At 40.8% G+C, this 12347-nt stretch overlaps 1 protein-coding gene across 2 annotated transcripts in view; it reads left to right on the top strand.

Moving 5' to 3' along the window:
* cntn3b (contactin 3b) overlaps positions 1 to 12347 on the top strand; it is an 82896-nt gene that overhangs the window by 40344 nt on the left and 30205 nt on the right. For both annotated transcript variants that reach the window (XM_080424394.1, XM_080424393.1), the window contains exons 4-5: positions 3391 to 3566; positions 10221 to 10319. In XM_080424394.1, the coding sequence (XP_080280520.1) occupies positions 3391 to 3566; positions 10221 to 10319 (275 nt within the window). The remainder of the gene's footprint in view (positions 1 to 3390; positions 3567 to 10220; positions 10320 to 12347) is intronic.

Genomic DNA, 12347 nt, shown 5'->3' with positions numbered 1-12347 from the left:
CGTCTGTCCGTCTGTCTGTGAACAGCTAATCTCCGGCACCGTTGGCCCTATCGATGTGAAATTGTGCACACACACTTCCTGGAGGCCAGAGCAGAACCTCTGCCCCAAACTTTTCACATATAGCGCCACCAGGAGGCCAATTTTTGAACACATTTTATTTTAATATTATTCCTACAATTCCAACAACAGACAATGACCTCAATCTATGTTAAAAGCAAGAGTAAAAAAAGTGGGTCTTCAGTTTGGATTTAAAAATCCAAATGGTGGGACTTATCTTGATGTGAAAAGGGAGGTTATTAGAGGGCTTTTGTGACAGTATGTGAAGGTTGATGACATGTTTCTCAATGCAACTGCAATGGCGCAAAGGCTAGCCTATCTAAAGCCTAATTTATACTTTATCGAACGACAGTGTTGCTCATTAATCTATTTTATTTTTGTATCTGTCATTTTTGGCGAGCGATGCCATCATGGAGTATAACTTAGTCATAAGGTCTTTCTGCTGCCAGAGTGGGAGTCTTAGTGATTGTATCGAGCAGATATCCCCCACCTGCGCCCATGGCAGCCATGTGCTCTAGATATGTGTGATCTGTTCAAGCTTCCTGCCATCCTCTCGCATTAACTTAGTCATGCTGTGTGGCTGCAAATATAGCTAGCTTCCCCATCCTTCTCATGGGATCCTTCCCCATTCATTCCTCCTTTCCGCTTGTACAGTACTGTACATACAAGATCTTCCTTCCCGCAGAAATCTTCCTTCCCGCAGAAACACTAGCGGATTATGTTACACTGAAATGGAGAACTGCAAGCCCAGCTAGAAGGAAGAGCAGCCTTTTCCACACAGTATAATCGAAGATTGTAAAAGTGAAATGTCTGTTTATTTAAAACACAAGCTATGCCACATTCATATATTATAGAAATAATTCTGTTTGCGGAATTGACAAAAACCTTCAGGATTAAGTGAAAGGGCATACCTGTAGGCAGGCAGGAGAACAAGTATAGCCATGCCATCTTTTGTACTTAACTGCAATTTTTTATTTCACGTAATTGTAGTAGCATTGCCGAGGCAGTTACCAAAAGTAGCATCGCAACCATGCATCATATCTTGCATTTTTACAAAGCAAAGCACAATTGGCTAGAATGGCGTTCCTTGCATACTGTTTACTGTTTACTGTGTTTTTACGGGTAAAGTCCCATCACCTGTCATTAGGATGCCATTTATTGTGGAACCCCATCAAACAAACTGCAGACAGTCATAGCAATCTGATTTCATCCTGATTGGCTAAGATTGGCATTTAAGTTAGAAGGAGTGGCTCGTTTAGAACAGAATGCCTCAAATTGTGAACGCAGTGATTCCACTCACCTCTATATTGACTGATTTCCGAACATTTCTGGCCCTAATAACCTACCTGGCCTGGTAGGTTATACCTGGCCTAATCTATAAAGTTACTTGTGATCCACTGACTGTGCTATTCACATTTTATCAGTCTGAACTTTGGCCGTGAATTCATTAATAAGTAGTGTTTGATTCTTTAGTTTTGACAGCTGTAATGGATAGCCATTACTTTCTAGTTTTGTGTGTGCTCATATTAAAGCCATAATGTGATATGAACTTCATTAAAGGGACCTAATTATAATTTGTGAATTTCAAATAGGAAATAATCTGCTTATCAGGCTGCCAAGCCTAATTTATTTCTCATTTTTAGAATTGTGCCCCATTAAACATAACATACAGCTTTTATAAGTTCCATGATACTGGTACAGAGAAATGAAAATCATGCTTCATGAAGAGTATAACTGAATTTATTTATTTGTATTGATTTAAAATGATAACTCTATGTGAAATCTGAAGTCATTAAAGCGTTACGAAACTTACCTGAATAATTGAGCGTTGGCAAACCTCATTGCATAATCATGAAATTTTTTCTTTTCTCCAGAGACTATTTTCAGGCAGCCTTTTCAAATGAATGGGTTGTGTATGTGCTTTAAAATGAAATATTAATGTAAATTTGTCAAAAAATAAATAAATCAAACATAAATCATCCCACGCAGGGATATCGAGTGTATGGGATTCTCTGTCTCAAACAAGTTGTCTGCAAGTGTCTGCAAGTTTTCATACAGTACTGAAATGAACTGAATCCAGTGGCTTCCTCGAAACTGAAACAAACTACAGTATATGGTGCTTTGGAAAATAGTCAGCAGTAATGTCAAGAATAACAGGATTCATCGTAGTCAATCAGCTAAACATTACATACAGTACCACCCATTATGCTCCTTTAACTCTTTAAGACCGGGAACGCATCTGTTGTCATTTTTAGATTTCTTTGGCTATTCAAAAATAGCAGATCTACAAGCTCATAGCGCGGCACCGAGTGCCGCGCTATGAGCTTGTAGATCTGCTATTTTTGAAAAATCATGAAAAGTTGTGCAAATATTAGATTTTTTGGGGTCTGGAGAGAATTGTAACTCAAATGCTTTGCTTCTGGGGGTTCCTGGTGCTAAATATTTTACAAATGTTCCCTTTAAAAAATATGTAATCCAAGATTTTGCCACGAATTTTCACGATTAAAAAAAAATAGCAGATCTGCACTATGAGCTTATCTGCTATTTTTGAATAGCCAAAGAAATCTAAAAATGACACACAGATGCGTTCCCGGTCTTAATGGGTTAAGGCCTCCTGGTCATTCTTGAAGTTTCACATCTGGAATGATGCCATCTTGTCATACTACGTTTTCAACCTGTGTGAAATCTTCATCTGAGGGTAAATTCAACTCTATACCAACGCTGGGCAAGACCTACAGTAGCCGTTTGAGTGTCTAAGCGGAAGTACCAGAATTTGGCGGAAGACCACCCCCAGTTGAATCACCCTGGTGGCATGATCTTTCACTTAGGTCTAGAAACAAGAAAAATACACAGTAAAATCTTCACTGTTCATTTAACGACTTGAATCCTAGGGTCCTTATTCTGGGCATGTCCTAATAATTGAACATTCGTCAAAAATAGTAGATCTACAAGCTCACAATGTGTCACAAGGTCATTTGTTGTGAACTTTTAGATCTGCTTTTTTCGGCAAAGGTTGCATTTGGTGTAGAGGGCAAAACTGAGAAGTATATAGGGTTGAAGTGGTCAATTCAAAATGAACATGCCAATATTTACTCTGTAGAAGGTTCAATAATTCTCTATTAATAACTCAACTGTATACATGTATTCAATACATTTTGCTTTGATTTCTCTCTTGGACAGTAGCTGAATAAGATAGATCCCCGCAGTTATTACTGCCCGCTCTGTTCTGTCCTGGATGACATGGATGGACCAATCAAATCGATCCCTTTGATAATGTTTGTGAGTGTGCCTCTCCAGGGGCCTGGGTACTGATTGTGTTTGCGTCTTTCCCAGATGGTCGCTAAACGGAACACTCATTGATCTGGGGAATGACTACCGGCGTCACATGTCTGGGGGCAACCTGATCATTAGCAGTCTGGACAGGGACCAAGACACAGGGATATACCAGTGCACTGCCATCAACGTGTGGGGCTCCGTCCATAGCCGAAGAGCCAGCCTCCAATTTGCATGTAAGTGTCCGTGCAACTCATAACATATTTATATCATTAACCCATTGAGACCTGAAGCCGATTCTACATGTCTCCTAAATCTCAACAGTATTCTGAAAAACCTATGTTTCTATATTTGGTGCTCAAACTTTTTCATGTCAAGAACCCCCAAAATTATATGTATTTGGCTGCGGACCCCCATCAAAATATCTTGTTCCAGGGACCCCCCAGAAGCAAAGATTTGAGTTAAAAATGTCCGCTTTAAATATATATATATTCAAAGATTTGCACACATTTTCACGATTTTTCAAAAATAGCAGATCTACAAGCTCGTAGCGCGGCACTCGGTGCCGCGCTATGAGCTTGTAGATCTGCTATTTTTGAATAGCCCAAAGTGTAAAATAATGCTTTTTAGCTCAAATCTAAAAATGACACAGTTCCAGGTCTTAATGGGTTAACCTTTTTCTTTTGCATATCATAGAGTGTGAACATGTTTTGGTGAGTGTGCAATCTCACCGTGGCCACTCTCTCATGCATGTAACGTGCTTTCGGTCTGGCTCCGGTCCTCATTTAGCATTCCGATTGCTCATTTGGCACGCCCGGGAATAGATTTCTGACAGGGAAATGGTAATCGAATGAAATGTCAGATGCAACAAACACAGAGGGCGAGGCAGCCTCTGACTGCCTCTGAACTCCATTGATTCTCATTAGCAGTTCCAGCTTTGACAGCATCTCTATGCCGAGACCACATTGACTCGTGCTGCCAAGCGATACGCTATGGCCCTCGCCATCCGGACTTGGAAGGAAGATCAACTTAACCCATTAAGACCTGGAACTGTGTCATTTTTAGATTTGAGCTAAAAAGCATTATTTTACACTTTGGGCTATTCAAAAATAGCAGATCTACAAGCTCATAGCGCGGCACCGAGTGCCGCGCTATGAGCTTGTAGATCTGCTATTTTTGAAAAATCGTGAAAATGTGTGCAAATCTTTGAATATATATATTTTTAAAGTGAACATTTTTTACTAAAATCTTTGCTTCTGGGGGGTTCCTGGAACAAAATATTTTGATGGGGGTCCGCGGCCAAATACATATCATTTTGGGGGTCCTTGACATGAAAAAGATTGAGCACCACTGATATAGAAACATACGTTTTTCAGAAAACTGTTGGGATTTAGGAGACATGTAGAATCGGCTTCAGGTCTCAATGGGTTAAAGAAGTGTCCGTAACTTTGTAATAGAGACGGACAATTTTGTGTGCACCGATGAGACAGTGGCAGTTGGCTGTCTCCCTGTGAATGCCAGGCCTTTTGTCCAAAAGGAAGGGATTGGAATGCGATGCTGCATGAGGCAGGACTCTACCTTTGACAGCAGAGACAGCGATGAGGCAACCTCCCTCCTCTCCTCTCCAGATGAAGCCTGCTGGTGGCTATCGATCATGTCCCAGGGACAGAGAGCCTTTCACTTCCTCTCAGGAGACGCTCTGTCATTATCCCGGTGGCCCGGTAATGAATATCACTTGTGTGTGGACTGGGTGAAGAGGCAGAGCCGCTTGACATTTATTGTCTAGCTGCATGTACAGAGAGCGAGTTCTTGAGAAGATCAGCATGGCTGCAACAGTCACAGGTCTTTTTCTTTTTTTGCTTCCTTGTAATGAGGCTACTGCCATGTTACAGGAATGCCTCACCTGTCTTTTCCTGCCTCCAGAATTTACTTGCAGCGAAGTTGTAGTTCGTGGCAATTTTCTATTTTCGGTAAAAAACATAATTATATCTAATAATACGTGTTTAACCCATTAAGACCTTGAACGCAACGTCATTTTTTTATTTGAGCTAAAAAGCATTATTTTACACTTTGGCTATTGAAAAATAGCAGATCTACAAGCTCATAGTGCGGCACAGAGTGCCACGCTATGACCTTGTAGATCTGCAATTTTTTTTATCGTGAAAATGTTTGCAAATCTTTGAATATATATATTTTTAAAGTGAACATTTTAACTCAAATCTTTGCTTCTGGCACTGGTTGAAAAGCAATGATTTTGGGAGGGTATTCCTCAGGCATACCCCTGATACTTACGGGAGTATGTGTGTGTATGTTGCCCTCATTCATTAATGTACCACCTCCCACCAGAGTCCTGCACGGGTCCAATTTTGAGAACCCGCGCCCGCCCCGCCCGTCAATACTCAGATCCGTAGACCGACCCGTCACCCGTGATAATTTCAAAATACGAACCAGACCCGCCCCGCCCGTCAAATAAACGACCCGTTGTCCGCCCGTTTACCCGTGTAAAATGTAAATCCTATTGAAAAGTGTGTTGAAAAAGATAGCAGCCTTCAACAACAGCGCTACATTCAGTGGTCAGGTTTGTACAGAAAGCAAGTGAAGACGGAGGAGCGAGCTAAGCCACGCGCGAACGCGCATCTACGCAGCAAACATGTGTCGTTGTTTATGTCATCATATACTTTTAATTTGAAGGTTTAACAGGATGTTCAATGTGTTTTTGTGAGTTAAGATAACTGTCCAGCATGCTCCATGCAGTTGTGCTGTTAAGTTATACAAGTTACGTTGTTTGGGCGGAAACAGTGCTCTCTGATTTTCACAATAAAATGATACCCGCCCGCGATTAGTTCAGTACCGCCCGTCCCCGTACCCGTGATCTTATAAAAGTAAAATTTTCACCCGTTTTCACCCGTCAAACGCGGGTACCCGTCGGGTATCCGCGGGTACCCGGCCCGTTGCAGGACTCTGCCTCCCACATACCTCCCACATATCCAGGTAAATGTACCATTTCTGAGACATTCATTTGCATTTACCCCCTGTGGTGTCTGCCAGCAAGGACCTCACACACCCCACCCCTCCCACCCCAACCATCTGGGGGGTCCCTGGAACAAAATATTTTGAGATGGGGGTCCACGGCCAAATACATATAATTTTGGGGGTCCTTGACATGAAAAAGATTGAGCACCACTTTCAGAATACTGTTGGGATTTAGGAGACATTTGTAGAATCGGCTTCAGGTCTTAATGGGTTAACCACATGACCCTAGCTTCCCTATTCTGGGCATGTCATAAAAGGCGATCATTTGGCCAAAATAGGCGAACATTCTGTGAAAATAGCAGATCTGCAAGCTCTGAGCTTGTACGTCGGCAATTCTCGGCAAAGAGATTTGGCGTTGAGGGGAAAAAGGAGTGGACCCCTGGGAGACCCTGGTCAGTGAAATGGTTTAAATAGTTAATACGAATTGAAATATGAACTTATTAACCTGCACATTAAATGTGAAAATGACTTCCCCGGTATTCACCATCTCTCATGCCCCCCTTAGCCATAGCCTTCAAGAGCATTCAACAGGGCACAAATCTGGGACTGGCTGAAAGATCCTCAGCCTATAGCTTGAAAGACACTTGAGTAATGGTTGGTATTGCATCTGACAGGAAAAGTGTTTATGTCAGAACCATGGGCCCATGCAGCCAATCACCTTTCAGCCACATTGAGTGGCCGACGTACTGGATCCCCCTAGGCTCAGCCGTTTTCTGTGCTAGATGGATTTAGCTAAGAAATGTATTGCTGCAGCTTAGGTTGCCCTCGGGCAGTTTTGAGCGTGTTTTCAGACCAGAGAAAAAGGGAGTTTGTGCTGCACAGCACCGAGACCCGCTTCAATGCTCTCCATTGTTTCACTTTGTTTTTTGGAGTTCTTGGGTAAATAAATCATCCGCTGCTTATTATTTCCAGAGTGATTATTACCAGCTCTGTTATTAGCCACCCACTGTTTCCAATGATGAACGTCATTACAGTGATCAACTGCTGTGTGGATATGCCTTCTTCAATCAGTCGGATATGTGAGTCTCACCGGGGCTGCAGCCTCAACCCTAATGTATACTTTGTCGCACGACGGTGTCACTCGCCACTGATTACTTATTTTCAAGCTAACGCCACTTTGTGCTGTGTTGAATCACGTGAAAATCAGCAGTGGTGGAAAGTAACTAAGTACAATTTTGAGGTATTTGTACTTTACTTGAGTATTTCCAATATCCAATACTTTTACTTCTACTCAACGACATCTCAGAGGCAAATATTGTACTTTTACTCCACTACAATTATTTGAAAACTTTATTTACTAGTTACTTTGCAGAAATAAATGAGTACATTATAAAACATACATTAACCTCTTTAGCCCTATTTTATACCTAGGCTATTTGAAAATAGCAGATCTACAAGCTGCGACGCGTTGTGAGCTCGTAGATCGGCTATTTTCAAACATATTTAGTACTTTTACTTTTGGCACTTTAAGTACATTTTGATACCAATACTTTTGTACTTTTACTGAAGTAAATTTTGAATTCCAGACTTTTACTTGTAACAGAGTACTTCTACATTGCGGTATTGATACTTTCACTTAAGTAAAACACTTGAGTACTTTTTCCACCACTGAAAATCAGTTGTTCTGCCTAACTTATGCTCCGCCGTACGACCACGTCACAAAAATAGTAGATCTGTAAGCTCACACAGACACATTGTGTAAGTTAATATCAGCTATTTGTGGTCCACGACACAGCCTTACTACTACACAGTATAAATCGGGCTTTCATCCGCCCCGCATTGTGCAAGGCGGGTGTCTACTCCTCCTGTGGCCTACTCTCTGTTCTGTCGTGACTTGGCTGTGTTTGATTTCCGCCACGGTCAGAGAGCCACTCATTAATCTTGCCCCACACACTGTCCCACTTCTCTCCATAATCTTCTCCCTCTCTCTCTGTCCTTCTCTGTCTCTGTCTCGCTCTCGCTCTCTCGCACTCTTTCTCTCTCTCTCTCTCTCGCTCTCACTGTCTCCTAATTTCTCTTATCGGTCACAATGACTTTCTCTTGTTTGTTTTTTGGAGGGTGACTCCAGGCGGTTAACCCATTAAGACCGGGAACGCATCTGTGTGTCATTTTTAGATTCCTTTGGCTATTAAAAAATAGCAGATATACAAGCTCATAGCGTGGCACCGAGTGTCGCGCTATGAGCTTGTAGATCTGCTATTTATGTATTTTTTAATCGTGAAAATTTGTGCAAATATTTGAATATTAATATTTTTTAAAGCGAACATTTGTAACTCAAATCTTATTTCTCCTGGGGGATTCTACAAATGTCTTCTAAATCCTAACAGTTTTTTTTTTAAACTTATGTTGCTGTACATATCAGTGGTTCTCAAACCTGTTTCATGTCAAGGACCACCCAAAATGTATGTATTTGGCCGCGGACCCCCATCTCAAAATATGTTGTATCAGGGACCCTCCAGAAGTTCTTCTAAATATATATATATTCAAATATTTGCACACATTTTCACAATTTTTCAAAAATAGCAGATCTACAAGCGCACTCGGTTGCCACGCTATGAGCTTGTATATCTGCTATTTTTTTAATAGCCAAAGAAATCTAAAATGACACAGATACGTTCCCGGTCTTAATGGGTTAACTGCCGGGTGTAGACAGAACGCATTGTTGGCTGCGGTGTCTCAACCTCCATCACTCATGAAGCTAGGGGGCTGTGGGGGATGATTTACCCTTCCAGGTTTGGGTTTTTGTCTGCCAGCCCATTCATTTGCAGGGGATAAATTGTGTCGAGAGTATTGACAGAGAGGGTAATGCTTTTAAGTGTGAGATTAGACCACATTTAATAATGATGTTTCTCATCGCTCCTGGCGCACACAAAGTGTCATTGGTTGTTTGGGCCTTATTTCTCAAACATGAGCCGAACAGATTTGATCGTAAATTGCTCATGAATGACTGTTATCATAAAGGAAGGTTATTTGACAAATTCACATCACCTTCTGGTGTCACCAGCCCGTAACAGTTACAGTAAACAGACTAGCAATGGGGGACCTCTTGCAAATGTGTGAAGAGAAGGTCAGAATCCACCGATTAAGCCAAAAAATAAGTGTAATATAATGCAACCATATAAAAAAACATTTTGTACCATTTTCTATGAAGCCCATGTCTATAATGTGTTATAAACATATCTATAATGCATTATAATGTGCGTATAACACTGTATAATTATATTTATAAGCACTCATAAATAATTATTATAACACATTCTAAGCACATAAGGAATTTTATCATGACTTATATCAAGTATATAATACTAATAATAATATAATAGTACTTCATAATTCCTGCACTGCATACTTTTTTCTTTTGGCCAGGATCATAGTGTATTATAATTCCCATAGTTGTAATACATTATAATAATTGTATAATGCAGTATATTGACTGTTATATTATATTATTATAGTGTGACTATAAGTCACTATAAGTGTTCAATGGGTGCTTTAATGAATGCCATTCCTGTAGGTGTAGTCAGAAACCTTTTGTGTGTTGTACAGTGTTACAAACATTATGCATTGATACTGTACTTGACCTTTTAAGTCACTATTAATTGCTTGATCATGTTTTAAAATTATTGTTATAAATCATTATGAGTGCTTATAACTATAATAGTGTTATAAGCAGGTTATATGGCTTCATGGAAAGTGTTACCACCTTTGACTGACTGAATTGGAAAAATCTAAGTCGGCAGCTGAGCATACGGTTCTGTTTGTCCCCTAAAATACTCCTCTAATTTACTCCTCCACTCTATGTCTCTATTCTTCCTCTACTCTGTACCTAAACTCTACTCCTACTCTTCTCTGTTCAGATATCGACAACTTCAAATCCCAAACAGTGAGGAGTGCCGTCAATGTGCGTGAAGGCCAAGGAGTGGTTTTGCTATGCGGACCACCTATGCATTCTGGAGGTACGTTTATTACAGCAGTCAAATTGCTGCTACTATGGTGGTACATACCAATACTGTACCAAACAGGGTCGTTTTAAGGAGTGATAATTAGCCTAATTATTACTCATGTTATGAATCACATGACCTACAGTAGAGTAAGCCCTGGTACCAGACTATGCACTTGAGCACTTGAACACTTGAACCCTTGAACACTTGAACACTTGAACACATGAACACTCAATTGTTCAGGGCAATTGTTTTCTAGCTTCATTATACACAAAGTTACCCAAAAAAAGCAGCTGTGTGGTTTTCAGTTTGAAGACTTTCACTTATTCGATCAAATGAAAATACGTTCATTAGCTCTTGAGATTAGAGTCTTAACCCACTGATTATGCTACATGATTCCAATGTGTCCTCAAATCCTGGATTAGATAATCAATTTCAACTTATCCAAAATAATTGGAATTTAGAGACCATTTGCATGCCATCCCAAGATAAATAACAATACAAAGGAAAAGAAAAACCCTTAGCTGTTGTGTGGCTGTTGGGTGAGACTTAGTTTACTGAGGGTTGTACATCTCCTTTAATTATGCTATAAGGATTTGATGAATGTACCGTATATCTGTATTATCAAAATGCTGACGCACAATACACTAAGAATATGGATTGAATACTTTATTAGTCAGAAATGCAAACAGCACGAGGTACAGTCAGACATTTAGGCTAAAAGGATAACACAAAAGTCCTGGGGACTTGTTTCCATTGTGGTCTTATAATAAAGCTGACATGATCAAACATAATGATGGACCAAAGAAATAACAAGCACGTGATCCTTAATAAGATCAGCTCTTAGTTTGTGCTTGAACATTTTGGACAGACAGAGAGACCAAATTGACTGACAGACCGACAGACAGAGTGGCCCCGGGTGTGGTCAATGTGTGGTTGCAGCGACAGATTTGGCTCGCTACAGATCTACTGTGAAAATACACGTACTGTAAGGGATGCCTACAGGTAGAGGAAGACTGTGTTATCTGAGGGTGTATTTTCTCTGCTTCACTAGTAACTAAGGAAGTGGAAACATGAATATGGTCTACTGCTGAGCTACTCGTTGTCTACATACAATAGCTTATAGACTGGAATAGCTAATTCTCTTGACCACTTTCAGCGTGGAGTCTACAGTATATTTTGGGAATGTCATGATAGGCCAAGAAATTACCCCAAATCCCCCAAATGTCCATAAAACTTCAAAAATGCCCCCCCCCCCCCCCCCCCAAACAACTAAGTATATAGGGCTTTAGTTGTTAAGGAGACTACAGCTCGTATTGCTGTGCGTTGTACAGCTGGCCAATGATACACTAATGGGCCAGAGCATCTCAGCTTTCCTCTTTGACACAAGCTTATGCTGTCAGAAGTGAAGGAAAGTTAAATTACTGCTGCTGAACACTCTGTCCCTTTCTCTCTTTGCTCTTTCTAACCTTCACCCTCGCCCACCCGTCCGTCTTGCTTGCTCTCGCTCTCTGATGCATTTTTTAAGCATGAATGTTGTACATAACCTTGAACTTCACTAACCCTTTGTAATCAACTAACCATACAAGGCATCCCTTCAGGTTTGCGTTCTGCCTGACAGGCTCTGAAGCCTGCAATAGACTTATACTTTTTCACCAGTGGCATTATTATATATTACATTTAGACCAAGTAGACATGGTCACAATGAAATAATACTGTCTGTCACAAGCTAAAGGGATTGCGTTACTTTTGTGATCCATCATAAACATGAATTTACTCTCAAGAGCTCAATTACAAAGCTTTTTTTTAGTCATAGCCGAGGCACGAGTAACTTTGTTCTGTTGCATGAAAGCGTTAAGCGTTCAACAGTGGGAGAAGTTGTTGTCTTTCCCTTTTACTTGTATTTACTCGACAAACGCTATCATTCCCCAGTCACGGTGCCCCTGCACATTCGTACTTAATCAGAACAAGTTAGTGTCTGCATTGCCATGCCCAGCACACAGAGACCCGGTCGGTCCCTTCCGTCGGGGCTCGCTCCCTTAG

This window comes from Gymnoscopelus braueri, assembly GCF_963280865.1.
Source record: "Gymnoscopelus braueri genome assembly, chromosome: 3".
Taxonomy (NCBI): Eukaryota; Metazoa; Chordata; class Actinopteri; order Myctophiformes; family Myctophidae; genus Gymnoscopelus; species Gymnoscopelus braueri.
Note: the sequence above shows the minus strand (reverse complement) of the source record. Positions and strands in the feature narration are given on the sequence as shown.